The following is a 26874-nucleotide window of genomic DNA, read 5'->3' on the forward strand; positions in this document are numbered from 1 at the left end:
GCTCAACCATGGCTCAGGATGCGCATCAATTTTGGATTCATCGGCCGCTCACAACCAAAGATTTCTCCCAAATGACGCCATCTAACGTTGATTGTAGTTGCATTACTACTTTCTCGCGATGAAAAGTGCTGTAGAAGGTCTGATGTATAATACAGTCAATGGACTAGGGCGCTCATCTCTCCAAAAAGCTGACAAGATGCTGATTTTATCTATGACCGCAAAGACTCCAAAGCAATGCAAAACTGTGGATGAAAAGAAAAAGTGACACGACGAGTCAAAGCAACAGGGTAGGATTATTTAGCTCCAACCAAATATCTCCGCAACGCTGAGGAAGTTCAACCGAACTCCCAAGAGCGCAATCAAGATTCCCACCACTTCAACGACCAGTAGAACAATTGCACCAGCCATGAAGCGCGGGTTGAAGATTCGGTACAGCATCAGATGTCTCCGTAGCCAACCAGCCCACATTGTTGTGGCGAGGTTGATGACTGCGTAGAATAGCAAGTGAGTTGCTATCGCCTTCGCAACATCCCCGAGCAGTCCTTTCTTCTTAGGAGGTTGTTTCCAGAGGACCACAGCCGGTACAGCAACCGCGCAGATGATCTGCGCCCCGAAAGTGTTTAGAATGATGAGAAGTGGAGACCATGGATATTTGATGGTCTTGAGGGGGATGAAAGCACTCTCCCATTGAATGCTGGAAAGCGTTGCTTGGTGGCCCGTCTTGAAGAAGTGAAAAGAGCCTAGGAAGCCAAGGACCAGAGGACCGACTGGTGTCTCCGACAGGTGGTTCGTGTCAATAATTTCGAACAGAGAGAATATTTGCCATCCCAGAAGCCCGATAGCACCTCCACCCATTGGCTTTTGTACTAGAATGACAGCAAGGAGCCACATGGTGATGAGGAGGGCATATCTGGACCCATGAACGTTCGCATAGCCCAGGATAGTGATGGACGAGCTCCCACCTTCTGCTACTACTTGTCGGGAGCGCTCCTCAGACTTTTCAGCAGTCAAATTGGATTTCGTCTCGATGTTGAGTAATGGAGCGGCCCAGGCGAAGGTAGAATATCCGGCCGCTAAAGCTATAGCAAAAACAATCTGTGCTAGGATAATTTTGGAGGTCTTCAGTAAAGCTCCGTACCCAGGGAACCAATCTCCGTCATCTGCTGCATCCATTGTCCAAAAAGCAGCACTTATAAGTAATCCAGTGCGGAATGCGAAATCAATCCACAAAATGGCGGAACCTTGGTAAGATTGAGTGCTCTTGAAGTATGATCGGAGGAGATTGGGCAGTGTGAAAGCCACGAAGAAAGGAATAGCTAATTGCCAAATCGCGGAAGTAGAGGAGTTGGCAGAGGCATAATACGTTGATTTGCAATACGGCATCTGTTCTTCTCGGCACAGTCTAGAGAGAGAGGCGATGCGAGTGAGGACAATAAATAAGATGGAGTGATAGCAGCCGAGCGCTCGATCGATAATGTCTGCTTGTCGAAAAGATGAAATCGCCATGAGGACTCCAAACGTGGTCAAGAAGTGGAGCAGGATCTCGTCCTCCCAAATGGTGAAAGAATTGGATGCGAAGCCCACCGAGAGGGCGACCGTGAGGGTGACACCTACCCAACCCCATATTGAACGTGGAATGGGCGATACTAGTCGTCGCCGTACGTACCAAAAGCCTGAAGCAAAGCCTGCAGCGCTGCCTACCGCCGTGGCGTATATTACAGTGTGTTCGAGTGGCAGTGAGGGCACACCGAACCCTGTAGCTAGGCCAACTAATAAACCAAGAGCCGTACCGATCATAGCCCTGAGGAATAGAGCTGGGGTTAGTTCAGTTCGGTCTCCATCAATACCACGAGCATAGATGGCTAGGACAATAAGCGTAAGGGCTAAGATCTCGACACCATGGACCATCCTCGCTACATCGAATCTGGCCCATAGAGCGCGACAGACACTTAGAGTCTCGCGCTGATATGCAGAAAAGGCCGAATACGCATTGTTCCACTGCTTTGCGGATGGTGACTTGGCTCTAACCAAAGATACCCAGGAATCCTCCGCTGCTGCCCAGAGAGACAACGAACTTGATCTCGCATTCTCGTCCAAGCCTCGTGCCTGAGCGTACTCGTGTTGATACCGGTGGATCTGAGATGTTGCAAGACGGTTGACTAGGGCTAAATTCTCGTAGTCCTGCCCCTTTTTACCGATGAATGCCTCTTCGATAGGGGCTCCAAGATTGTTGAATGGAATGGGCATGCCCAGCAGGAGGGATAGAGTAGACACAAGGTCGATTTGAGCAACAGGCCTCTCTTTGGCCGTAGCTGGAGGTTCTATTTTGGCGGGGGCGCTACGTCCAAAAATGCCTTTCTTAGAGTACATCCATAATGCCGCTTGAATCTCATCGTCTGATTCGCCGCCATGGTCACCTTTCGCATCCATACCGTGATCACCCATGACAACTAGGAGCGTCGAGTCATCGAGGGTTTCGATCATTCTACGGAATACTGCGTCCATCTGTTCCAATTTGGAGGTCATGGCAGGGTGATCGGGACCGTATCTGTGACCAGCGTGGTCGACTCCAAGATAATGCCCAAATACGACATCCCATTTGCTCGTATTTGATGGGTGTAGCAAAGGGAAAATATGCTCCGTGACGCCGTTGTCCACCGTATGCAAATCCCACACATTAAACGAGTCGTACGCCCTTGTGAGATCGGGTTCGAAATAGCCAGGAAACAGGGCGTGCCAGGTATCGTCCCCGAGATGAACTATCCTCTTACCAGCGCTCCGTAGTTGTGCTATGAGGTTGTCTTCTTCTATGGCCGTCCCAGCAAAATTTGAGCCTGCGTCAATGAATGTCGGCAGTGTTCCGGTTGTCAATCCTTTCAATCGCTGTAACGTCGTGGTCGGAGGGTCGGCGATGAAAGGCAGTAGGAAGGCATTGGTGGGATGCTGGACCGCTGTCTCGTAGAAGACGGGTATCGCATTGTGGTAGTGATGGGGCTTGTCGTCTATGCCTTGGGGTCGAAATGGGACGGTGAAGTCGTATCGGAGGGCGTCGACGATGATGACGACTGCTTTTTCAAAGGTCTTGGGATGCCAACACCCCAACTCTGGCGACCCTACCTGGTATGATCGCGTTAAATCTACAGGAGGCACGGCGCAGGAAGATTTGTAGTCGAGGACAAGTCGGGTAAGGAGGAATCCACTGGTAAATAGGTAGATGCCTAGGACATGGAGGAGACTAGAACTCAATTAGTGATGCGCGCGACATAGGTAACTGTTGATATTTACAGGATCCAAGAGAAGAAGGCGAGTAAGAGGCCATGGGCAGCCTTGAATCGAACCTCTCCTTGATTGTTAGCTGCCTTTGCATCGTCTGTTCTGTCCCTCAAGCCTGCAGCTTCCTCTTTTTCCTTCTCAGCCTTTGCCTTTGCAAAGGCCGCTGCAAGGCCTTCATAAGACGGCAAAGGGTCCTCCATTGAGGTTGTTGACGCGAAAACTATAATCGTGAATGGTTCGCGACTGATCTGGCGGGCTACGTCGCGAGACCAGGACCCCCACGCGTTTTCAAGAGAGCATCCCGCTAGAGCTTAGTTTGTACTCATGACTTTACTATTACTTGCGATGCTTTGTTAGCTTTGTCAATTTGAAGTTAACACTCTCTTTGAATTATGTAAGGGTAATTTCACATCAGGTTCAAATCTTTTCACCATACTGAAGTACTCCAAACAGCGGTATATCATCGTACACGCGAAACGCCAATCGTCAAAGGCTTGGCAAGAAAATCACGTTTAGTAGATTCACGTCGTAATGGCGCTACTAGTGCGGAAATTGGATTTACATTGATTTCCCTGGTCGCATCGGAGCAGCAAACCAACTCAGATGGATCATACATTAAGAATAGAAGCTACACAAGAGGATATAACCTCGATAGAGAAGACTTGACGCCTTGCAGACTCCCAGATCTTCTCCAAGAATGTACAACGAGGCCGAAGCCAGGCCCATACCATACAGACAATCTCCCCACGGCTACCGGTGAGAAGTGAAGCGCCGCGAACAAGACAGTCAGCACAACTGTACATGGCGTCAAAAATAATAATAGCGGGTCATAGCCAAGTGGCATGAAAGGAAGTGCGGAAGTGTAGGGTAGTCGGCGGGCGGGAGAAGGCAGTTGAAGGATGCCGATTAGGGATTAGAGGTGTGGGTGGCGTGGAACACCGTCGACTATGACCATCTCTTTTCATCGTTCTCCTTCAAGCCTCCAATGCGGTCAAGATCAAGAGACTGGAAACGATCCGACGAGTCCTTCTGGTATGGCGGAAGATCCTCGTTCAATGGCTCCAGTCCGACGCTGTGATCGCCAACACGTACGACGACGACGCGACCAGACTGCTTCTTGCCGGTCTCGTCTACCTCGTCGGGAAAAGTGATGCGAATCTCCGGCACCGGGCTGGGTGGAGGGCTGGAGGAGTTGTCGATGAGATTCTGCTTCTCCTGGACGGTGATGGTCAAGCGGCGGTGGTTCGAGGACTTCGAGTTTGATTTCTCGTTGTATAGGGGGAGCTCGGATTCCTTCCTTGCTCTTCGCACGCTTCTTAGCCAGAATAAAAGTCCAATTGCGCAGAGGCCGACGAGGATGAGGACCATCAGGGCGATGAGGAGATTGATCATGGTAGGGTTGAGTGTTCCGGCGCTCTCATCACGGACAGCAAGCAATTGAAAGGTCGTCATGGCGGGATGAATGCGAGAGGTGGTCGTGAATAGCTAGGTGTAGCGTAACGTGAGGGCGTACAGCGGATTGACAATGGGATATCAACTGTTGACGCACCGCATGTCAGCGGTGATCTCTCGTGGTGAGAGGAATGACGATCGGAGAGCCGGCTTACCTGCGAGAAGCTAGTCGTTGCTGGTGATTGGTATTGAAGGAGTGGATGCGAACAGCTGAATGAGTGAAGCTGCTGCGGTGGAATGAATGAGTGACAATGCGACGAGGCGCGGAGGTGAGGATGAAGAATGTAGGACAGAAGACAGGAGAGCGAAGTCGTGATGCTGGCGGCCGTTGGAACTTCGGGATTAGCGTTGGACTTAGCGCCGGGTCAGCAAATCACCAGGGCAGCGTGGAAATTAAATTGAGCCCTGGAGGCCAACCACAGAACTCTCTACGCGCTGCTCCAGAAGGGAGCGCTTCACGGAGAGGACGCAGACGCCAGGTCGCCGTGCCCTGGAAACTGTGGTAAGGCATGCCGCTTGAATTTCGAAGCATCGGAATGCTCCATCTCTCGTCCAGGACGGTAGGGAGCCCGGCCTTGTTGGAAGGCTGAGCCGGACAGGGAACGGGCAGTAGTCTTGAATGCCAGCTTCTGGGCGCATTGTACGCTTTGATGCCCGAAGATGCTGCATACATACAGCGTCCCTTTACGTCCGGTGGTCACTCTCTAATATCAAGCCACAGACTTACCGTACAAGGGAGCAACTCCGGACGCCTTTAGGGAGGAATAGCAACGTTCTAGCCAATCAATCTTCAAGATGGTTAAGTACTAGCCCAGAAAAGAGGTATACCAGGATTGACTCAGTTTAGCGCTATGTTCGCCGGACGTGAAGAGATGCTGTAGACGTGGGTGCTCGAAGCCACAGCCGCTTTTGGCTTGGAGTGAGTGAGAGCGTTGATGTCTCCGTGGCGTTGTCGGGCATTAAAGAGTAAAATGCGCCAAGAAGATGGCATTCAAGACTATTGCTTGCCCGGCAGGGAACTTGTACGGTCCGTTATGCTATGTAGCGGCCTGCTTTAAGCTTATCGATTTTGACACGGAGTCTGTTTAGTCACAGCGATCTGCTCAGCTCTGCGACGAGCAGCGCGGTGCAATTCGGCAACAATAGTAGCCGGTTCGGCGAGGACGTCAGCAGAGGTGTTATCAAGCCGTCCGAGTTCCGCATCCTTAATGTTGTCTGAAGCCGTCCAGTATATACAGAAGGAGAATCAGAACCTGATGTTGTATACACCACGTCGTGAGGAGTGATGCTCGAGCCCACCTGATTGAGCCCATCTGCTACTGTCTGACGTCCTCTAAAATGATTTGACCGGAAGCGTTGAAAGTATCCTGACATCGGCTCTGAGCGATCAACTACTAAATAGACTCGTGCAAGCCAAGCGTACTCAGTTTCGACCTTATCCCTCGGATATGAAAGGTGCCTCAGCGCGTCAAAACCCCCCTTACATCACTCTTCCCAGTAAACGGGGCGGAATGTACTATCGACCCATGGATCCTGTTGACGGAGTCTTCGGTGAAGTGCTAGAGATGGGCGACGCTTGAAATTCGGTCGGACTTGTCATGCAGTGGCTCGTCGACCCCCGAGATCTAAGGACAACGGACAGCTGGGTTGGACCCCCAGGTCATGTGACTCGGATGAATATGCCTCGCACGACCCGGACAGCCCTGGCAAGGTGCAACCATGTACGACAGAACAATCGAGTAGCGGTGTAAGAGACTAGAAAGCGCTCCCTAGGATGTGGTAATGTTTACGAACGAGCCGGAATCTGTTGGCCTATGTAGCTGCTCTTTGCGAGCAATGAGCTGTGGGAGCTATGGCACTGTCAGAGTGAACCTCACTTGAAGCCTGCCACCAGCGCAGCCCATCTAGCACATTCCGAGATGAAGCATATCCTTGTACACGCATTGGTGGAGACGTTGCAGTGACCACAGCCTCACTGACTGCTGCAGGCGGGCGCCTTTGCATCACACGGCGACCAAGAAGGGAGCGTAAACGGCGTCGGCGTCGTGTGAGGCGTCGGGCTGGAGGACGATCATGTATGCAGCCGTCAACCGCTGCAGCAAACTTGGAGCACGGCGACGCAGCGACAAGGAGATGGTCACGGAGCGAAGGAGAAGGCAGAGAGAGCAAGAGGAATGGTGCGTTCTTGTGAAACCAGACCTTGAGGCACAGAAGTCCTTAGCGCCGTCTCACCCTTGGAGGCCACTTTAGGACATCGCAGTGAAGAGGGCGCACTGGGACGGAGCAGCAACACGGCAGGGCATTGCACGGCGATGCTCAGCCCTTATAGGCGACGGGCGACGGGCGACGTCCTGCCGCCGGCGAGAGAGTGTACTGTGTGGTTTTGCGGAGGCTGCACAGCTGTCTGTCGAGGTGGCGTCGAGGGCTCAAGTTGCGGCTAGCGCTCTTCGGCCCGCCGCCATCTAGTGCTGTACGGGGCCCAGGGCCTGGGGGACCTGTGAGGCAGCGCGACTGATGAGCGTCCTGGCGTTAGAACCACTCGTCGTTTGCAACCTCTCCCCCAACTCGCTGGCGCATTACATACGCACTGTATAGCTACTCTCGCGCGTCCTCAGTCCGCCGCCCGCCGATGCCGCCCGCATCATTCCTCTCCTTGCTTCGACGGCATGCAAGCGGTTGATCAGCCAAGGAATTCCCCATATCCTCCACGTTTCCCAACTCTGGCCCTTTCCCCATTCTTTTCTCCCTTTGCTGCTTGTAAATGACCACTACCCTCCTTCTCCGCCCTGAACAGAGCACCTCTACACATACATCCGTAGGTCGCACTCCGGCGCCTTCGAGCTACTTGCTGATGCCTGGCACATCAGCCCGCCGCCCACATCTTCGCGCGCTCCGCTGCTGAGACTGTCGCTACATCCACCCATACTACATCGCCTCAAAAATGGAGTCTTTTCAGAATCGATCTCGAATCCCCGAACTCGGCGTTCCCATCGACGGCGACAGCGAGCGGCCCGCACATAAATTAGGATGGGGGGGCAGCATCTGGAATTCCAACTCCAACTTTCCCGCTGCACGCGAGAAGGATAGCGTTGAAGGGAAGATTGGCCAGCTAGTTGCGTCTTCAGAATCGGATGCTTGGAACATTCACCGCTCGCCATGGGATACCAGTAGCCATTCACGATCTGGAGTGTCCCCAGCCCGACAACGTGTCGCGCAACAGCCGCAGCCTACTCAGGCGTACACCGAAGCGACTATGCCCTCTTCCTATTTCACCTTGGCCCAAGGTGTGCCATCTAAACCACTACTGGACCCATCCATAGGCAACTTCTCCGCCTCGAGACCCGTCGAGTCTATAGCTAACGGCTTTGGTGCTTTCGGCCGCCTCGGTGAAGCTGATGCCCTTGCCTCAAGACCAGCGGAAGCAAACAGCTCCTGGGACAATAACTCGCTGCATTCGCCGACCGATGATCGCCGTAGTATTGCTGCATCAAGCACCACGCAATCACGAAGCGGTTCTCTGCCACCCTCACGTCATGGCGACCTGCAGTTCCCCCAAAACGCAGATGCTTACTCCAGGTTGTCCCAGCCAGTATCTCGCCACAACCCCTCCTTCTCTTCGCAAACCAACGGAAGAGCGTACCAAGAGCGGAGCGGCTCTATACAAAGTGACAGCCTGTCCATGTTTGGACGCCTCAGCATTAGTAATGAGGTCGATCAAGGCATGGCGGTGCACAAGCCATCGATGAGCGTCAATGGATTGCCTCCATATTTCAGTCCCACATCGCAGGATCCGGGTTTCATGCGTGATATCACAGACATGTCACAAGTCTTGGTACGTCCCGAGGAAACTCAACCAAACGGCATTGGATCCTTTACACCTGATGGATATGCGAATGGTCATCTTGGTGACCACACTGCCCAACTGCGACAGTATCAGTTCGATTCTCGAAGCGCCCCCAACGGGACTGGAGTCCGCCAGTCTCCGTACTATTCGCAAACACATACACCTCCTGTATATGACCACTTGTATCCATCACGAGCGGATCAAGTGCCTCGCGTTGTCTCCAATGGGAATCTTGCGATTGTTGAGAGGAAGTTACGTGGATATCAGCAGCTGCAGCAAGTACAGCAAGAGCAGCAAAATTTCATCAACGCGCACCAATTTCAGCAACAACACTACCAGCAAATGATCCCCCACAACCAGTTCAGGGCACCCTACTACTCTTACGGCATACCGAATTCTTTACCAGTCAACGGAATCCACCCAGGAATGGCTTTACAGACACTTCCTGGAATGATGCCTGTGGAGCCGCCCAAGGCGCCGCGGGAGCACGAGCCTAGCGAAGGTTACCGCAGTTTACTTATGCAAGAGTTCAAGCAGAACAACAAAACCAGCAAGCGATATGAACTGAAGGACATCTATGACCACATCGTTGAGTTTAGCGGAGACCAGCATGGATCTCGGTTCATCCAGCAAAAGCTGGAGACAGCGAACAGCGACGAGAAGGAACGGGTGTTCAAGGAGCTGCAATCTGAATCACTACAGCTCATGCAGGACGTCTTCGGCAACTACGTCATCCAGAAGTTCTTCGAACATGGCGACCAGAACCAGAAACGCATTATCGCTAGCCGAATGAAGGGTCATGTGGTAACTTTGTCCGTGCAGATGTATGCCTGCAGAGTAGTTCAGAAGGTAGGAACCAAAATCACGGCCTCAAAATCGGGAAGCTTTTGCTAACACACAAATAAGGCCTTAGAGCATATTCTGACCGACCAACAAGCGGAGCTAGTAAGAGAGCTGGAGAAGGACGTTATCCGATGTGTCAAAGATCAGAATGGCAACCACGTTATTCAGAAGGTCATCGAGCGTGTCCCACCTGAATACCTTGGAAATACAATCGCAGCATTCAAGGGCCAGGTTGGATTCCTAGCAGCACACACATACGGCTGCCGCGTAATTCAACGATTGCTTGAACACTGTGACGACCCAGCTCGGGCCTCAATACTCCAGGAACTTCATCTCGAAGGCGCAAAGCTCATTCCGGACCAGTATGGCAACTACGTCACGCAGCACATCATCGAACATGGCCGGCCAGAGGATCGTGTCAAAATCACTGCATTGGTCAAGAACGAGCTTGCCTTTTTGTCGAAACACAAGTTTGCTAGCAATGTTGTCGAGAAATGTCTGACGTTCGGCACCAACGAACAGCGCCGTGAGATCATGCTCAAAACCCTGGAAAATGATGAGCGTGGAGAACGCGTCTTGGCGGTATTGCTTAAAGATGCTTATGGCAACTACGTCGTTCGTAAGTTTTACTACTGGTGCATGCTTTGGAAGTCGCTCACATCGCTACAGAAAAGCTTCTTGATACTCTCAGTCTCAAGGACTTCTTCGAGTTCGTCGAGCATCTGCAGCCCGAAATGGTCAACAATAGAAGACTCATTCCTGGGAAGCAGGCTGTGGCTGTAGGTGCCTAGAGGCCAGCGTCCAAGCAAGCGAAGCTAATTATCTATAGATCGAAAAGAAGATGCATAGATTCGACCAGTCTAACGTTTCTCCTAGAATGGACCAGCGTAATTCGGTCGGCTCTGTCGCCGTGAGTACGGATATCTCAGCGGCCCCATCGCCTCCTCCCTTGGTCAATGATGCTCAGAGTCCACAGAGCTGCTCCTTGCCTAGCACGCATTCCAGCACTGTCGGCCCTGACGAGCTAGTACACGCCTCCGCCAGCAAGGGCTTCAACGCCCCACACGCAGTAAGCATTGCGAATGCTTTATAGTGAAATCGCCTCGCTCTTTCCACGATGCATGATGATGTCGGCGCCGGTGTTTCGGACGGGATCTGTTCTATACCTCGTTTATATTCACCACTGTCTTAATTGAACGAATCCCTCCCGGAATGGAAACGGCGAAATAAAAAGTTTTTGGGATGATCTACGATGGGTATACCACTTATTGTCGAATATATGAAGGATAACGTTTCGTTTCTCGTGGAGAATGTCAAAATACGGCCGCCTCCACTGTAATTTTCTATTCTTGCAAAGCTTTCAGGTGGGCGTACCTGGTATTCATAGCACTGATCTGTTTCCTTAGCCTATTCGAATAGTCAGGGGTTCATGGCGCATGGTGGTTTGTTTAAATGGAGAGACAAAGGTAGAAAGCTTAGATGCTGGTGGAATTGCGTATTATGTCCATATCTTGGAACGCCCGAATCAGTCATTCTCTACAACAGCTGATAACATCAATATTCCTTTAATGGAAGGTAACCTCGACATGCATACGAAGTATTGCGGGTACTTTTGCTGAACTGGTGACAGTACATGCGTGATCTCGAGATGTCCAGGTACTTCGGCTCGAGATCTGATTCTGGTGAAACGTGAAGAGAACATGTGCAAATGTTAGGATACCCTGTTCATTAATCATGCTATTCTATGTCCGTTCTGTATTCTTGAAGTTTTGCCGCATAGCACTAACAAAACACGTGCTTCCGGCCTCGGAGCTTGGCAGGGCAGTCTCTAGATCGAGAGCCGTGGAGAAACCTTGTTGCTGGATCGTGCCCAGGGATTATTTCATCGTCAACGCCAACTCCCACCAGCAACGCAGACATTCAGCAGAATGTCAAAACCTTTGACCTTCCTCTATCCTATTTTCTACCGCTCAGTCCGACCCGCATCGCAAAAAAGTCCACCGTTGAAGCAATCTCGGTCGCATTCCCACTCCATCTCCACCACAACACGCCGCCGAGAGGTGAGACCAGAGCGGTATGGGACTGCTCTTGGAGGCGGTGACATTCCGGTAGTGTCGTCAGACACTCAAGCGCCGATAGCGCCAGCAAAAGCAGGGAGTTCACAGACGAAGGAGTCGCAAAACGCTCCTCCCGCACCGCCTCCGGAAGAGAATCCCGTAAAAGCTTCAAAGACGGAGGAATTGGATAGCGCCGAGTCTACACCATCAACACCGACACCAGACGCGCCTCTAGTTGCGCAATCCAACCCTCTGGAAAATGTTCTGCGTCTTCCGTCGCCGAGTGAAGAATCAAAGAAAGCGCCCCACCTCCAGGCCCCACGTTATGTGCACCACGTACGTATTTGCGTGGTCAAGTTTTTGCTGAGCTATGCTAATGCCTCAAAGTTTGACACATACGGTCTAGTAAAAGACTTGGAAGCCTCAGGATTCAGCCAGGGTCAATCAGTGTCCATCATGAAAGCTGTGAGGGGTATATTGACGGACAACATGGAGCTTGCGAGGGACGGCTTGGTTAGCAAGAGCAATGTTGAGAACGTGAGACCTCAATAGCATCCATCATTGTTTGATTGCATCGGCTGATGGCTATGATATCTAGGAAACATATCTCTTCCGCGCAGCGTGCAGCGAACTCCGCACTGAAATCGCGAACAACCGCAACACCGAGACGGAGAAGATGCGGACAGCGCGCACCAACTTACAACACGAGGTTGACATTTTAAATCAGAGAATGACACAGGAGAGTCTCACACTGAAAGACGAACTGAAAGGTATGTTCGATGACCGCAAGATGGCAGTGCGTACGGAGCAGCGCAATATGGAAACAAAGGTACGTCACAAGCTTTCAGATATACAAACAAGGTCTAATTGCGTTTCTACAGATTCAAGAACTAGGATACAAGATCACCGTCGCCTTGAACTCCGATGCGCGAAGTGAAGTCGAGGGCTTACGCTGGGTTCTGACGCGAAGAGCTGCAATTGCTATTGGCATATCCGCGGCCTTAATCCTAGGAACATTACGATACAGCAGCTATATGACTAAGACGCAGGAGGCAGAACGAAAGAAGTTGAAAGAGGAGGCTCGACATGCAGACTCGGAGAGGGCGAGCCCGTCAAATGGGGATCATGGATCTGCGGGTACAAACGGGTCTCCAAAAGCCCCGGTCCTTGGCGGAGAGGCCCTTGGGGGTGAGCTACTTGTCGGCGAGGGAGGAGTCCAGTTGGGTTGATGCTGTGCGCCACCTAGCTGAAAGCGCGAATTTGTACGTCTGAAGTACAGCACTACGACTCCAATCGTCAAGTGTGAGATGCTACAAGGTCTTCTCAAAACGTAGAAAGATGGACAACGATTTTTCTTCATCACGTCTCCTAAGGTAGCCTCGCAAGGTAACTGACAATCAAGAGCAGTCGAGCAGGCCTGAATTGCACCGCAGCAAGATTCGCACCCGGTTCACATTTTTAATCGTGCCCTGAAGCACCTCAGACGGTGGTGGGCTGTGGTCAAAATCCTGACATCACATCCTGGATTTCAACAAAGGGTTGAAGCGCTTCAGACACTGCCGAGAGAGCGTAGTAAGGTGGAAATTCCAAGGGATGATATTAAAGAGACCAAAAAAATACACTCTATTCGAAACACATTGGTCCCACCCTGCTCTATAGCTTATGTTTCTTAGCCCCGCTGGCCAAGGCAGCAAATTCTTTCTGAGGAATGCCCTTGGTGAAGCGTTCCAGCCCACCAAAGACCTCTTCCACACCCTGCCTGTCTAGAATGCCCCTCTCCGGTTTCCGGATGAGCGCTTTGATTTTCACCATGCTGTCCGCGTTCAGATGCGCCCCGAGACGGTCATCCACCTCCTTCAAGACCTCGCCTAAGAACTTTTCCGAATTATCCTTCGATCCGACGTCAAACACCTTGTTTACGAAGCCAGCTTGCACGAGCTCTTCACAGCTAATCCGTTTGCTCATTATTAGGGCCTCATTTGCCTTGCTTATACCCAGCCGCTGTACGAAGCCGCGGCTCGCGTTGCCCTCCGTTACTAGGCCAAGAGAAGAGAATGGTGTGAGTAAGAAGACATGCGGCGCGGCGTAGATGAAGTCGGAGAAGGCGATTAGGGCGGCGGAGAGACCGACGGCAGGGCCATTCAGGGCAGTGACGAGGATCTTGGGGTGGGTGTAAAAGGCGTGCGTGATGTAGATGTTCTGGGAGACAAACGACCTCAGCCAGAAGCGCGTGGTGTCTTCATTGCTGGGCTGTGAGCCGCCAATTGATACGTCGGCGCCGGCTGAGAAGTATCGTCCACTGCCGGTCAGAACTGTGATTGCGATGTCGTCGTGGGCAGCAACTGTCGTCATAGCCTGGGCTAGTTGGTGGTATCCTGTTACCTGTTAGTCGGGTGGGATAAGGTATAAGACCAACCGTAGGACAAACCGTCTGCGTTCAAAGCATTTAGCTTCTTCGGGTCGTTCAAGGTTATGATAGCAACATTGCCACGGTAGGTAATGGCTACGTACTCGGTCATGCTGCAGAGGTTATTGCTGCGTCAGGAAGGACGTGATGCTCGTTGGGAAGCGGATAGTGTATATTCAGGTACGAAGGAGGTTACGGAAGACGTTCAGAAATGATGAATTATTGAGACTCTAAACTACATGGCGGAGGGGATGGTAAGTAAGCTTTGGGGTCGGTTGACAAGTGAGTGAGAAAGCCGATGAGATATTGGATATTGTACCGAGGCTTGACTTCTGGAATCCTAAAGCAGAAATCATAAGTCCAGCGTCTATTCTAATTGATACATACAAAGGAGTGATACTGGTAATAGATGCTCGTGTCCAGAGCCAGGTATTCAAGCTTCAACATAGTCAGACATAGGGGGTCTCCTGGTATTGCTGCAGTATGGGAGAGAGAAAGAAGCATGTGAATGGTGGTGGTTGCGGGGAAGGATCTGATAAGATAGAGGCCGAGTAATCGCCGGACTAAATGACCTGATGATCCTCGCATCGCGAAATCGACTCCAGAGCTCCCTCCGCCCAACAAACCTACTGTCTCCCCAAAACTTGAGACCTGTAGGATTCCAGAACCAAAATATCCATCAAGTCACAATGGGCGGACCCAATCTGGAAGTCTTTAAGGTAATTCGCCGCAATGCCCACGTCCTCTTCAAACCGCTAATTCCTCCCAGTTCGGACTCTACATCTTTTTTCCTATCGGCATAATGTACTACTTTGGCACGAACCTCGATGGCAAATTCAGCGTTCCCGACTTCTGGCCCAAGGAAGGACAAACGAACCGAGTACCCTACGAGCGGGATGAAATTGAGAAGGAATTGAAGCGCATGAAGGCGCGGCGACTGGCGCTCAGGGAGGAGAGGTTGGAGGAAGCGAAGCGAAATCAGCGAAGACCTGTGCAGGGGGAAGAGAGCTAGGATACGAGAATCACAGTCAATTGATGGGCCTGCCGATCACCCTGGACCGAGACGCGAACTTCTTGGACGATTACATCGAGAAACGAGCCGAGGAAGGGCGAGTGCTGTCAATTGGGAATGGGAAGGATAGTTGCGATTGTCAGACACGCATGAGAGAGGAGTTACGACATTGCATCATTTGGAGTTTGGGTAAATGCATTTGTATTGGTACACATGTACAAAAATGTACATTCACACTTCCGCTCTATCCCGCAAGTCTGCCCATAGCTCTTCGTCCAAGTCACCTCTGCTCAAGTTCATGTACACGCCTTGAACTTCCGATACCTCCTGTAACTCGTCCAGGAAGCTCCTGAGGTTCTTGGCTGCGTCTACGCTCTCCAACTGTACCTTAGTTTCTTCGTTGGGGTCCCATATTATATCGCTTGATTCGATTTCTATGCCCAATTCCGCAGCAAGCGCACGCGCTGTTCCTTTGGTGTCATTTGTCTCCGTGAATACAACAACTTTTCCGTCTTCGTTCTCCAGGACGTCGAGCGCACCACAGTCAAGAGCCGGGGACAGAACCTCTTCAACACCCACGCTTTCCTTTTCCTGGAACACTATCCGACCCTTTTTCTCGAACAAGTAGTTCGTGGGTGTGACGTTGCCTCCGTGATCTTTGATGATACGACGAACATCCATCAGGGTCCGAAGCTTGCTGTCGGTCTGGCAATCGATTACGGCGGCGACAGACGATTGCAAGATGGCTTCCACCACAATAGACTCGAGTGCGGCGCCCGATGCTGACACTCCCTGTCCTCTTGCGATTGCGCTTTCGATCACGGATTTGGGGACGCCGTTTTTCTTCGCATTGGATATGGCGACGACGAGACGTGGGTTGCTGTGCGGGTCCGCTCCGTAGACTACAGAAAGTGCTCCATTAGGTCGGGGAAGCTCGAGTTGAGGGAGAGGGCGTACGTTTAGACTCATTTGCGATGATGGTCGAGTAAATGGAGCGCTGCTTGTTCTTGACGGCGTCATTCTTCCCCTTGGCGTGCTTGATTGTCGACCATTTGTTATGGCCTGACCGTAGTGATGCTGATGTCGTTAAGAACCGTGAATGGCGACAGGCCGCGCATGTGTAGAGGTCCGAGGACCAGGCTTTCGTCAAGAGACGTCGTGGTGCTGTGGACATTGATTACTGGAGCTGGAGAGACAAAGTTCGAAGCACCAATGATTCGAGGGGAATACTTCGTAGAGAGTGACATTTCATTCTTGGCGCGGAGGTGCGGTCTCTTCCGCACTGTCGACAACCTAAACTCCTAGTATCAGCCCTCACGACGCCGCTATGCACCATGTTCGCCGTAGCATTCGATCGCACTGAAGCCGACCGCCTTTGATCTCTCACCATCATGGCCACAAACGAGCAGAGCCCTGCGAATGGGGACGTCTCCAACCCGGAGCTCGACATCCCTAAACTGCACGCCCTCCCCTCTGAGCAGCAGGACCTCTACCTTCTCACGTTTACGTCCGATCTTGCTCGTCATGTCTCCTCTCTCGACGCGGATGGTGCCTCTGCCCACCAGATATACGTCAAGAAGCAGCTATTCCAGATCATCAACCTCCCCTCGCCTGCACCTACACGCATCATTCGCAACAACCTGGGCAGGACGTTTGCTGGAATATTTGGGAAAGGAGACCGCAAACTGCTCTTTGAGTCTATCAACGAGCTGGTAACAATTCTGAATGCTGCAGGCAGGAGCGAGAAGGATATCAAAGCGAAGCACGCCGCGGCCCACAGCCTTGGATACGTATATGAAGCTGCTGGGGATAGCGCTGTGGGCCTATCTGGCCTTGTGTCGATGTCCCTAGTACGTCTTCTCAAGATTGCTCACAATCATGCCGGATTTCGGGCCACCATTTTCAGGGCTCTAGGAAGAGTATACCGAGGGGTTGGTGGGTCTGCTGATGAATCTGCAGCTAGAGACGTGTGGAAACAAGCAAGATCGGCTGCCTCAGGAGACAAGTCTCTGCTTGTCCAGGCGAGTTCTTGCTGGTGTTTGGAACAGCTCGTCCGTGAGACGGGTTATTTCGACAACTCCAACGACTTTGAGAAACTCCAAAGTGTTATATGGAAAGCACTCGAAACTGGATCTAGCACAGTGAGGCACGCTGGGGCCTCGTGTCTTAGCGCCGCTTTGGTTAAAAGCTATTCGGAAACCGCTACCAAGGAAACTCTCTCGAGAAGCAAGACGAAGAGGAAACCAACGAAGAAACAGTCTCAAGTCGAAGGAGACGACGACGTCGTTGAGAGGCCTGGTTCGCCGGCACCGCAGAAACCGGCAACGCGTTTAGCATTTGCGATTCCAGAACTATTCAGGCAATTATCGAGTCATTATTGTCGTCCCGCCACCAGCAATCGTGGCCGAGCTGGGATTGCTATTTGCTATATGAAGACTTTACGTGGCCTCGGCGAAAAGATTATTGAGAGCAAATACGGAGACATTGCTCGGCACCTCCTCAACGACTTGCTCAGCTATTCAAGCATCGTACAAAATCGATACCGACTACTTACGACGCGGAAATATGTTCGAATTATTTTAGAGCAAGTTATTGGGCGAGAAATGCTAGGGGAATCTGGCCAACTCAACGCTTCCAAGTACCTCGTCAATGAGATTCTCAAGGACTACCCTCAAGCGTTGAAGGAAAGGCCGGAACCGTCGAAGCAAGTTTTGACTGGGGCGTTAAGTGCGCTTTCTTCTCTGATGAACAGTCTAGGATCAGCGACAAATGCAGTAGCGGATATTTGTCGAGAGGGATTGCTGCAAGTTCTTCAACATCCCAGCTACACTATTCAAGTGTACGCCGCCTCTTGCCTACGCTCTTTCGTTCTGGCTTGTCCTCAACAACTGCTACCCTCTGTCACCATATGCATGAATAGTGTCAATCGGGAGCTGAGCCTGCTTGCTGGGCCTCGCCAATCCCCGAGAAGATGCGTTGGGCTTGCCAACGGTCTCTCTGCCGTTTTGAGTACTTCAAATCTGCAACCGTTATATGGATCCGTTGATGTCAACTCCCGGGTGCTCTCTCAAGCCACTACATTGCTGAAATCCAGTAGCAGCTCCGACTTGCGAATTTCCTCTACACAAATTCAAGTCGCTTGGATTTTGATCGGAGGCCTGATGACTCTCGGGCCAAATTTTGTCAAGATTCATCTTTCTCAGCTACTGCTGCTCTGGAAGAATGCCCTGCCAAAGCCTTTGAACAGGGATAATATGGTACAACGTAACGTTTTAGAGTTGAGCTTCCTTGCGCACGTACGAGAATGCGCACTTGGGTCTATTCTGACCTTTTTGGAATTCAACAGCAGGTTGCTGACTTTGGACGTCACTAAGCGTTTGGCTGCCATGCTTCAAAACACTACTATGTTTCTGAACACCCTACCAACGAAGAAAACCACGGACGATATCTCCCAAAGACTCTCACCAGCTCTTCAACTGCACGATTTTGATCTCATGGTTCGGAGAAGGGTACTCCAATGTTACTCGAAGCTCGTCAATCTAAGCCCGCCTGGAAGCAGCGAGATGCTTTTACAGACCAACTTACTTCCGTTTGCACTTTCAAGTTTTGCGGACCCTGATAATTACGCACCCAGTTCTCTCAGTACTTCAATTGCCAGCTCCGCCGGCACATTCGAGAGTATATGGGATGTTGGTGACAATTGCGGCTTTGGAGTTACTGGACTACTCCGTGCATTCGACATAAAACCCCTACCTGGAGAACAAGATCTCAGCACGCAGAATCATTGGGTAACTAGGAGTGGACCAGAAGCCATGGTAGATCGAACAGTAGGTTTCTTGTCTGATTGCTTTGGCAAACCACGTGCTTATGTTTCTAGCTCCTCTCACCAATCTGCGGAGCTCGAGAGCATGACTCTCTAACCCTCTACATTAACAATTCGGACGATCTTAATAATCTTCCTGATCCGCCTTCTACAGAGGTGATTAATGCTGCAATCAATCTTTTCGCGATATGTCTGCCGCTTCAGACTCCGAAGGTCCAAGAGAGCATACTTGAGCAAATGTCGTCATTTCTCTCCGCCAACAATCTACAAAGAGATCCTGGACGAAGGTCGGCAATGATGGTGAATATTGCTATGGCCTTACTAGCTACTCTGAAGGTTGCCGTGAAAGAGACTCGGTCCGCTTCTGGTGATCTAAGAGGCGGCGCTGTTGAAAAGGTCATGCAAGAGCTGTTGCATGTAAGTTATGTGATTTTTCCGTCTCAAGAGATTGTTTAATGATGTATCCTAGATTTTTATCGTACATCCTGATCCGTATGTTCGAAATGTAGCCAGCGAGGCGCTAGGACGTCTCTGTAGCAGCTCGGGGAATGCTTTCACTACAGCTGAAGTCAACTACCTAGTCGATCAGATTGTTTCCAATAGGGAGCCCAATGCACGATCAGGATGTGCGCTTGCTTTGGGATGCATACACTCCCAACTAGGCGGCATGGCAGCTGGCTATCATTTGAAGAACATTCTGGGAATATTGATGTCCCTAAGCAATGATCCCCACCCAACAGTCCATTTTTGGGCTCTGGAGAGTTTGTCGAGAGTGGCAGACTCTGCTGGCTTGACTTTCTCTGGCTATGTTTCCGGCACCCTCGGCATGCTTGCGCAGTTGTATGTTGCCGACACTCACAACGACGAATGTGCGTCATTGGCGTCCTCTAATCTCGAAATCGACCTTCCCTCTCCAGCAGTCATTGCTCGCTGTATTGATAGTATTATCAATGTTCTCGGACCAGACCTTCAAGACATGACAAAGGCACGGGACTTGATCATGATACTTATCGACAGGTTTCAGCGTGAAGAAGAGCGACTGGTCCTTATTGAATGCCTCAGATGCCAGGAACATCTGTCGCTCTATGCTCCCGGCCACATGGAATTTGCCGCCTACGTCAAGCACCTTCAAAAGGATCTCGATAGCCACTCAGTTCAAATTAGGGACATGGCTATTGATGGACTTCACAACCTCATGAGACGTAATGCGGAAGAGGTCATGCGAACTGCAGAGCCCGGCTTGGAAGATCAACTCTGGCTAATATTCAACACAGTTCCAGAGCATGAAGTCGTACGAAACATAATTCGAAACTGGCTTCATCAAACGGGACTATCCAACACAGCGGAGTGGGTACAAAGATGCCATACCGTTCTTACCAAAACCATGCGCCGGCCGGAGCAGGCCGCCGCTCCACAGATCAAAAAACCAGCGGTGCCAGATCTACAGGATGAGGAGGTGGCTGGATTTGCTGCTTCCGCCACAACGGCTGGTGAAGACGCAAGCTCTTCGGCGCAATCTAGTCAAGAATTGCTGAAGTGGCAAGTGCGGACATTTGCAATGGACTGTCTTAGCGAGCTTCTCTCCATGATCAGTGGGGAGGCAGCGTCGCAAGAACATTCTCCAGCTGCACTGGCGTTGCAGCAGAGGATTGCGGATGTAGTGCGCATCGCTTTCTCTGCATCTACCGCGGGTGTTGTGCAACTACGAATTAGAGGTTTGAAGATTATTGACCAAGTTCTGAAGGTAAGCTAAGCTCTCTGTATGACTACTTACGGATTGTACTGATTGTTACAACTAGATCTTCGGCAAGACTCCTGACCCTGATTTTGCGGAAGCTTCACTTCTCGAACAATATCAAGCCCAGATTGGCTCAGCCCTCACTCCAGCTTTTGCGGCAGACTCTTCTCCTGAGCTAGCGGCAGAAGCCGTCAATGTCTGTGCGACTTTCATTGCTACTGGCATTGTCACAGATGTGGATCGAATGGGTCGTATCCTCAAGCTTCTCGTCTCAGCCCTCGAAAATTTCTCCAGTAGGGTCTTCTAGCAAACAACTCATGTTGCTTTGGCTAACTTGGTCTTTAGGTGAATCTGAAATTGCTTCCATCGGTGACCTGAAAGGCCTCAGCTCCAATGCCCAGGTCATGGTCAAGATGGCCGTATTCTCGGCGTGGGCGGAGCTTCAGATTGCTAGCGCAGAGCAAAAATACCTTGTCGACGTCTTGAAACCACATATCGCAAAATTGACCCCTCTTTGGCTCTCATCACTGCGAGAGTACGCACGGCTACGCTTCGAGCCTGATATCTCGTCGTCAGGACCCGGCTCCCTCTCTGGAAGCTTAGACACGATATACGCCGCCTTGAACCGAGAGACGCTGCTAAAGGTAAATTTTCATCACATGTATGATGACAATCCCTAACGAGTTAGTAGTTCTACCAAGATTCCTGGCTCAATCTTGTCGATGCGATTGCAAGTCTCATTGATGAGGACAGTGAGTTCGTCTTCGATGCACTCGATGGGAAAACGGAGCCCTCAACGCCCAGCGCAAATGGCAAACCCAGCGATATCAACTATCGAGACGAGCCGGTCGCTTTCTTCTTCGTTCTTTTCGGCCTTGCTTTTGAAGCGCTGGTGGGGAGACCGGGAGACATGCAAGCCACCAAGGAGCAGATCTTAGGGATATTACAGGCATTGAAGAAGATACTTCGACCGGCTGTATCGGGTCATGCCATTTACCAGGAAGTTGTCTTCTCGGAGACTATGGATATGCTCGATCGGTTGGCACTGACCGAAGGACTAAGTGTACAATCCGTGATCGTGGAGATCGCGAGGAACCTGTGTCTAGGCCACCCATCAGCGAGAAAAGGGCATGAGTATGTTCCTGTGCAGATGCGATGACTTATAAGCTAACAATCATTAGTGGGCCTGTCGGTGAAGAGAAGTTGTCAGAGGACATCGATCAGCTGTTCGAGTTGACTAAGATCATGGTCCTTGTGCTGGAAGGATTGGTACCAAACTTGACTGAGAAAAAGTCACAAGGTGCGAAACTTGCGGCAACCATCATTTGCTATGCTAACGCAACATACACAGCTCGTCCCGATCTATCTGAAGAAGCCTTAGCGCTGCTGCGATTGTCTCTATCAGCTCTTGTAGACGCCGCAGCTGTGTTCCCTTCTGTCATCAAGACCGACCTTCATGCCTGCATCCTTCACATATTCACGACTATATTGTGTACTGGATCGTGCCAGGAGACCGTCGTACCCCAGTCACTTCCCATATTCAGGCGCTTCGTCACGAGTCTTGCTCGCTCATCAGCTCCCGAGACCACTGTGCAGCTTCGTGGCGTCCTCACTCGCTTCTTAACCATCCTCAAACACGCACAGAAGCGTGAATCGGAGGTGGCACTGCCCTGCGAGAAGAACACTATTCTTGCTACGACTATTCTGCTCAGCTCAGCAGCGCGGGCGCTAGAGGGCAGTGATCCGCTCCTAAAGCGTTTCATCGATGAGATCGGCGAGTGCCTAGAGAACCGCATGACCAGCAAGGTGGCCGCAAATTGTTGCCGTACGCTCCTCCTACTCCCCAGCAAGGGTGCTGCGGAGTCAGCGATGGCGTCTCACCTTCTCCCGATTCTTGTGTCCTTCCTGGCTAACCCGTCCGATGTCGAAGGCTTAGATGAGAGCCGTACTATTATCGCGCACTCATTGACTTCTTTCGTACCTGCCCTCGCGAAGACTCAGCAGAAGCAAACGGCCATAGCGCTTGTGGTTCCTACACTGCTCGCACGCGCGAGCAAGGAGGGCGCTGACACGTATAGAGAGACGGCGGCACGGTTGCTCGAGCTTGCGGGAGCTGATCAGACTGCGTTCAAAGTGGTAGTGGGTGGTATGAGTAACGAGCAGAGAAGCTTCATGGAGAGCGTGATCAAAGCGGGCAGTGCGGGTGTGCAGGCGAGAGCTAGGGATGCGCAGCGGAGGGATGAGGGTGGCGAGCCTACAATTGCGTTGAAGATGAACTTCGGAGGGTAAGGAAGATACGCATTCTCGGCGAAGTAATGCCGATAATCCATTATCGAACTATTCTCACTGTTTTCAAAGACTCGCAAGCGCAGTATCGAAGTCGTCATCATTATGAGGGGTAGGCTTCTGTCCTATATGCAATATGCAAGCTAGTCATGTACAAGGCGTGGTTCATCCTGACCGGTCATTGGCACACTGCGCGCTTCTCTGCAGTTCGGAGTGTTGGTGGTGTTCTCATGCTCAGAGCGTTGGCTGTGTGGCTACTTCGTTACTTGGGATCAACAGTCCACTGGGCTTGCAGATAAGAATAGCAATCGTCTTGAAGCAGGAGAATATTCCAGGTAGGCAATTCATGTTCCCAAAACAAGCTCTTCAAGTCAAACGTTTGCTATGTTATGAAGTGATTCTAGACCCATGAGAGAAGAACCACTCTGCAAGTACATGGCAAGCTGGGTTTGACAGGACTTTGTCCGACGCCCATTTACAAGGTTCCAGATTTGTCATCTCTAACTACCCGAACGTTGACAACTACAGACGTTTGCGGACAGAATCTCGAGATTCTTCGTTACCCCTGGAATCAAGCGAGGCCTCGCCGCATTCGCATCCAACCACCCAGCTGCATAACCGCCGTGTCGCCGCAAAAGCAACATCACCGGCAACTCCACACCAACCGTCACCAGAGTAAACGTGCATGAACCATGCATCGCGTCGTGTCGCTACCGGCTCTTTTCCGGGTACGGCCCGCATTATGCCCAGCCCATACTTTCATGTGTGGCGTTTGTACGATGTGTCCATAGTGTTGATCGCGGAGCTGCTCCTCTAGGAACTTCAGAATATCACACGAAGAAGAACGGCACCTAAGAGAAATTCCCCATTAATACTCTACTTTCCTTCGGCATAGGCGTCTTTGCCCGGACAACGCACAGCGTCTTGGTGGCTTTTGCCCCCATCTGATTGCTGAATGTCGTGCTACTGGCCTGATCGCGAGGCATCAATGTCTTGGAACTGTGCCACGTTCTTGCATGTCGACTTTGCCGCATCGGTGCATATTCAGAGGTCCGAACCGCCAATTTATACCAGCCCAAATGCCAATAGAATTTCAACTTAGAGACACTTCGCCATTTTTCTACAGCTTCTCGAAATAGACGTCGATCGAAGGCGCAGTTGCGACCAATACACTAAACGCCAGCTAGATATCGGCTTGCGTTTTCGACACTTAGGTTTATTTTGGAAATCCCAGAAATAGACGATGGTTGAAAGAACGATTGCAGCTATTCCCCCGAGTCTCGACATGACCTCAAGTGGTAGCCTTGAAGACTTTGAATTAATTTTACATATCCCAGAAATAGATATCCATTTCAAGTATTCTTGTCGTTCCCATCAGTATATCTACTCCCTTCCCTTAGGACTCTGTGGTTTCCTAGATTCACCCTCACACCACAGGCTAAATGAGCACTTCTTCCTCTCGCCATGAGTCCACAGCTTCGCATCCAGGCATCCCAGTGCTTCTCCCCAAACAACAAAACAAGGTTCCGGAATCTCATCCACTCGTCTGAGCCACCGACGTCCCCGCTACTAAAAGGAACCAAGTGCGACGCAGTTGAGATTGACGGACAGCCATGCAGCACCGTACTTGAGAGTGAAGGACAAGCATGGTGCATGAGACATTTCAACGAGATGAAGTCGTTGAATACCGACTGGAAACAAGCTCAACAAGAAGCCGTCTTCGTTCAAAGCTTGCTCACTCCAGATGTAGCTAAGATAAAAATCTACAAGCTGTGTCAAGCTCTTGAGCTCCGGAAACAAATCAGTCGCCGATTCTACAAACGAGGAGGAGATACTGCTGACCATATCCAATGGATTGTGGAACTGGAACGGGATGTTCGGGGTATGGCTGACCGCAAGATGGGTAAGTCTCCGGGGTCATTTCATCAGCAGCTTGTTCATTAATGCATGTACTCCAGTTTCAACACTCTCTGTGCACAGGCCAACGGTCAACTCGATCTCTCCGTGCAGCGGTCTTGATGTACCTATTACCGTTCATCAATCCCCTTTAGACCCTCGAGTCCCCATCGCCGAGCTTCAACATATTCCTGATGACGGGACAATCCTCATCTTCAAGCAGTTCTCTGCCAATCTTTGCGCTGATGCTATCCGGCGACTTTACAGTATCGTACCCGACCTTGACGACTCCACTGGCATAGCCTTTTCTGCTAATCCGGACCCCCCCAAAAGCCAGAATTCTCGATGGTGGAACCGACATCTTACGCGCCTGGTTTAGGGTCTTCGTCCTGCACGAGAGCGAGCCCGATGTTCTTGAGCATGCAACACAAGCTGCAACCATCGACGAGTTTCTGAAAGGCCGACATGCTAGCGAGGTAGAAACTTATATCGATTTCTTCGAAAAGGCTTGGCGTCCGCATGCCCTCCAGTATCTCAGAGTTGCAACATGTGCGCAGACGCTTGCAGCTAGGGACGTGAGAACCATTCGGATCCTGGGCGGCATTATCCCGTGTAGCACTGAAGGGCTCAGGATGATCAAGCCTTGCTGGGATATGCTACATCGTTGGCTGCCGCAAGTGCTCACCCCTTGGACGTTTGGGAGCATCTGCCAGAACTTTGACGACTATACAACGATCTGCAAGTTGTCGATGATTGGGCTCTATCGTGAAAATTGGTACGACCCCGACATCCCGCTACTCGATTGCACAACTGGTGTCTATTTCGGCTTCATTCCTTCAAGCAAAGGCCTCCTTTCATCGTCCGCCGAACAGACTGACGATTCGTTTGTCGAGGTGGAAAGTCGAAACTATGTCACGGGCCAAATGGCTATTGGCGATCTGTTGGCCGAGGCACTCCTGGATGAGTTGCGAAAACGTACGGAACGTCTAGTTCTTGTCGCCTACGAGGGAGTCGACGCCGATCCCACGATATATCCAGCCGACGATGATTTATTCATCACGCGCAAGTGCTCCGCCAAAACCAAGGAGATGATCGATGCTGCAAAGTGGACTACTGAAGTCGCTCTGGAAGATATCAAAAACGACCTTCGCTTGCGGAAAACGTCAACGTACGACCCTATTGTGGTCGAATCTTGGCAAATAGTCATCATCGATAAGACACCTGGTCTATCGTTCTCGCTCTTCGACATTGTAGATGATGCTCTGCTAATGCTCACGGGCGATCCGTCCCCCAGGGAGGTGGCGAAGCAAGTCATCCGAGATGTGATTCCTCCTGCGGTTCAGCAGATTTTCCTGGACCAGATAACGTGGCAAGACACACCCGACATCAGGTATCCGCCACCTGAATGTGTCAAGTACGAAGGCAGTAGGGTTAGATGCTGGGATCTAGACCAAGGACTACTAGCCAGTCGTCGTGAGACTGGAGGCTTTGGCTTTCGGGACGAAAATCGCTTCATCATGACCGTCGTGGATGAAATGGAGCGCAACGGGCTCATTCGTCTCGTTAAAGAGTACAAAGCTCCTCAGACACGTCCTGTGGTCCTTCAAGGTGTAGATGGGGCCCTCGACCTATACTTTCCCTACGATTTTGGAGCGGATACAGATCTGATGCAGCTTACCTCGTCGCTCCGAGTACTACCGCCACCCAACTGCCTTCTGGAATTCGCAAACTCATTCAAGGAAAAGCACCCCAATGCTGTTGTGGCCAAAGGCTCCGTCCAGACGAACTACTGCGCATGGCCGATGCCCGCGGTGGGCCGGCTGGGAAAGGGCGGGCTGAACTTTGCGACTTGGGAAGGTCACATCTACCAATGGAATGTCATGCCGTTTGATAGACCATGGTCTGAACGGGCATGGCAGTACTGCCTCGATCATTACATGAACTCGCAGTACCCGTTTGTAATGTTCTACTTGACAACGTTCGTCATATGCGCGGAGAATGAGACTAAGGTCGAAGAAGTAATGGCAGCTGTTCTCAACGAAGCTGAGCAGCACGATTGGAAGGTGATTATTCCTCCGTGCATGGACTTCGAAAATTGAAAGCTTGGTTACGTTTTTAGGTGCTAGTTCGCTCCTTCGCTTCTAATCTACTTATAATGTTGTTGAGTCGAGTTTATGAACATGTATTGAAACTCTTTAGCAGCTAAAATCTATGCCTTTCGACTTCTCACCTCAATAAAAGTG

The 26874-nt window shown here is 51.1% G+C and overlaps 9 protein-coding genes across 9 annotated transcripts; 5 read left to right on the forward strand and 4 right to left on the reverse strand.

Annotated features, from left to right (window-relative positions):
* Positions 1–72: 72 nt before the first annotated feature.
* BDZ99DRAFT_282865 (uncharacterized protein) lies at positions 73–3507 on the reverse strand. Its single transcript, XM_033714014.1, has 2 exons — positions 3286–3507; positions 73–3235 (listed from the first exon to the last, which is right to left on the reverse strand). The coding sequence occupies exons 1-2, from the start codon at positions 3471–3473 to the stop codon at positions 298–300; spliced, it is 3126 nt and encodes a 1041-aa protein (XP_033578878.1). The 5' UTR covers positions 3474–3507; the 3' UTR covers positions 73–297.
* Positions 3508–4053: 546 nt separating this feature from the next.
* Positions 4054–4946, reverse strand: BDZ99DRAFT_282932 (uncharacterized protein). The gene is made up of 2 exons (XM_033714016.1): positions 4881–4946; positions 4054–4810 (listed from the first exon to the last, which is right to left on the reverse strand). Exon 2 carries the CDS (start codon positions 4723–4725, stop codon positions 4219–4221), a length of 507 nt encoding a protein of 168 aa, XP_033578879.1. The 5' UTR covers positions 4726–4810; positions 4881–4946; the 3' UTR covers positions 4054–4218.
* Positions 4947–7666: 2720 nt separating this feature from the next.
* Positions 7667–10505, forward strand: BDZ99DRAFT_487451 (ARM repeat-containing protein; the record flags this gene model as incomplete). Its single annotated transcript, XM_033722831.1, has 4 exons — positions 7667–9418; positions 9476–10031; positions 10082–10191; positions 10242–10505. The coding sequence occupies 4 exons, from the start codon at positions 7667–7669 to the stop codon at positions 10503–10505; spliced, it is 2682 nt and encodes an 893-aa protein (XP_033578880.1).
* Positions 10506–11340: 835 nt separating this feature from the next.
* On the forward strand, positions 11341–12976 carry BDZ99DRAFT_560544 (uncharacterized protein; the record flags this gene model as incomplete). The annotated part of the gene is made up of 3 exons (XM_033727293.1): positions 11341–12006; positions 12068–12298; positions 12351–12976. 3 exons carry the CDS (start codon positions 11341–11343, stop codon positions 12696–12698), a joined length of 1245 nt encoding a protein of 414 aa, XP_033578881.1. The 3' UTR covers positions 12699–12976.
* A 38-nt stretch (positions 12977–13014) lies between these two features.
* On the reverse strand, positions 13015–14387 carry BDZ99DRAFT_497533 (ClpP/crotonase). Its single transcript, XM_033723522.1, has 2 exons — positions 13898–14387; positions 13015–13844 (listed from the first exon to the last, which is right to left on the reverse strand). The coding sequence occupies exons 1-2, from the start codon at positions 13986–13988 to the stop codon at positions 13123–13125; spliced, it is 813 nt and encodes a 270-aa protein (XP_033578882.1). The 5' UTR covers positions 13989–14387; the 3' UTR covers positions 13015–13122.
* A 178-nt stretch (positions 14388–14565) lies between these two features.
* Positions 14566–14888, forward strand: BDZ99DRAFT_487454 (uncharacterized protein; the record flags this gene model as incomplete). The annotated part of the gene is made up of 2 exons (XM_033722832.1): positions 14566–14595; positions 14646–14888. The coding sequence occupies 2 exons, from the start codon at positions 14566–14568 to the stop codon at positions 14886–14888; spliced, it is 273 nt and encodes a 90-aa protein (XP_033578883.1).
* Positions 14783–16298, reverse strand: BDZ99DRAFT_497534 (YebC-like protein). The gene is made up of 2 exons (XM_033723523.1): positions 15846–16298; positions 14783–15790 (listed from the first exon to the last, which is right to left on the reverse strand). The coding sequence occupies exons 1-2, from the start codon at positions 16060–16062 to the stop codon at positions 15120–15122; spliced, it is 888 nt and encodes a 295-aa protein (XP_033578884.1). The 5' UTR covers positions 16063–16298; the 3' UTR covers positions 14783–15119.
* On the forward strand, positions 16280–23108 carry BDZ99DRAFT_569862 (ARM repeat-containing protein; the record flags this gene model as incomplete). Its single annotated transcript, XM_033727932.1, has 8 exons — positions 16280–18715; positions 18766–19128; positions 19181–20455; positions 20511–20742; positions 20795–21093; positions 21141–21583; positions 21631–21749; positions 21801–23108. The coding sequence occupies 8 exons, from the start codon at positions 16280–16282 to the stop codon at positions 22736–22738; spliced, it is 6105 nt and encodes a 2034-aa protein (XP_033578885.1). The 3' UTR covers positions 22739–23108.
* A 685-nt stretch (positions 23109–23793) lies between these two features.
* BDZ99DRAFT_569863 (uncharacterized protein) lies at positions 23794–26835 on the forward strand. The gene is made up of 3 exons (XM_033727933.1): positions 23794–24638; positions 24694–24897; positions 24965–26835. Exons 1-3 carry the CDS (start codon positions 24200–24202, stop codon positions 26728–26730), a joined length of 2409 nt encoding a protein of 802 aa, XP_033578886.1. The 5' UTR covers positions 23794–24199; the 3' UTR covers positions 26731–26835.
* Positions 26836–26874: the final 39 nt, after the last annotated feature.

This window comes from Mytilinidion resinicola (genome assembly GCF_010093595.1).
Source record: "Mytilinidion resinicola strain CBS 304.34 unplaced genomic scaffold BDZ99scaffold_7, whole genome shotgun sequence".
Lineage (NCBI taxonomy): Eukaryota > Fungi > Ascomycota > Dothideomycetes > Mytilinidiales > Mytilinidiaceae > Mytilinidion > Mytilinidion resinicola.

Coding starts and splice junctions, on each gene's coding strand:
- BDZ99DRAFT_282865 (XM_033714014.1), bottom strand. CDS start 3,473: ATGGAGGACCCTTTGCCGTCTTATGAAGGCCTTGCAGCGGCCTTTGCA. Junction 3,236..3,285: donor GCCTTCTTCTCTTGGATCCT/GTAAATATCAAC, acceptor ATTGAGTTCTAG/TCTCCTCCATGTCCTAGGCA.
- BDZ99DRAFT_282932 (XM_033714016.1), bottom strand. CDS start 4,725: ATGACGACCTTTCAATTGCTTGCTGTCCGTGATGAGAGCGCCGGAACA.
- BDZ99DRAFT_497533 (XM_033723522.1), bottom strand. CDS start 13,988: ATGACCGAGTACGTAGCCATTACCTACCGTGGCAATGTTGCTATCATA. Junction 13,845..13,897: donor AAATGCTTTGAACGCAGACG/GTTTGTCCTACG, acceptor AACAGGTAACAG/GATACCACCAACTAGCCCAG.
- BDZ99DRAFT_497534 (XM_033723523.1), bottom strand. CDS start 16,062: ATGTCCACAGCACCACGACGTCTCTTGACGAAAGCCTGGTCCTCGGAC. Junction 15,791..15,845: donor CATCGCAAATGAGTCTAAAC/GTACGCCCTCTC, acceptor CACTTTCTGTAG/TCTACGGAGCGGACCCGCAC.
- BDZ99DRAFT_569863 (XM_033727933.1), top strand. CDS start 24,200: ATGAGTCCACAGCTTCGCATCCAGGCATCCCAGTGCTTCTCCCCAAAC. Junction 24,639..24,693: donor TATGGCTGACCGCAAGATGG/GTAAGTCTCCGG, acceptor CATGTACTCCAG/TTTCAACACTCTCTGTGCAC. Junction 24,898..24,964: donor TGCTATCCGGCGACTTTACA/GTATCGTACCCG, acceptor CCCCCCCAAAAG/CCAGAATTCTCGATGGTGGA.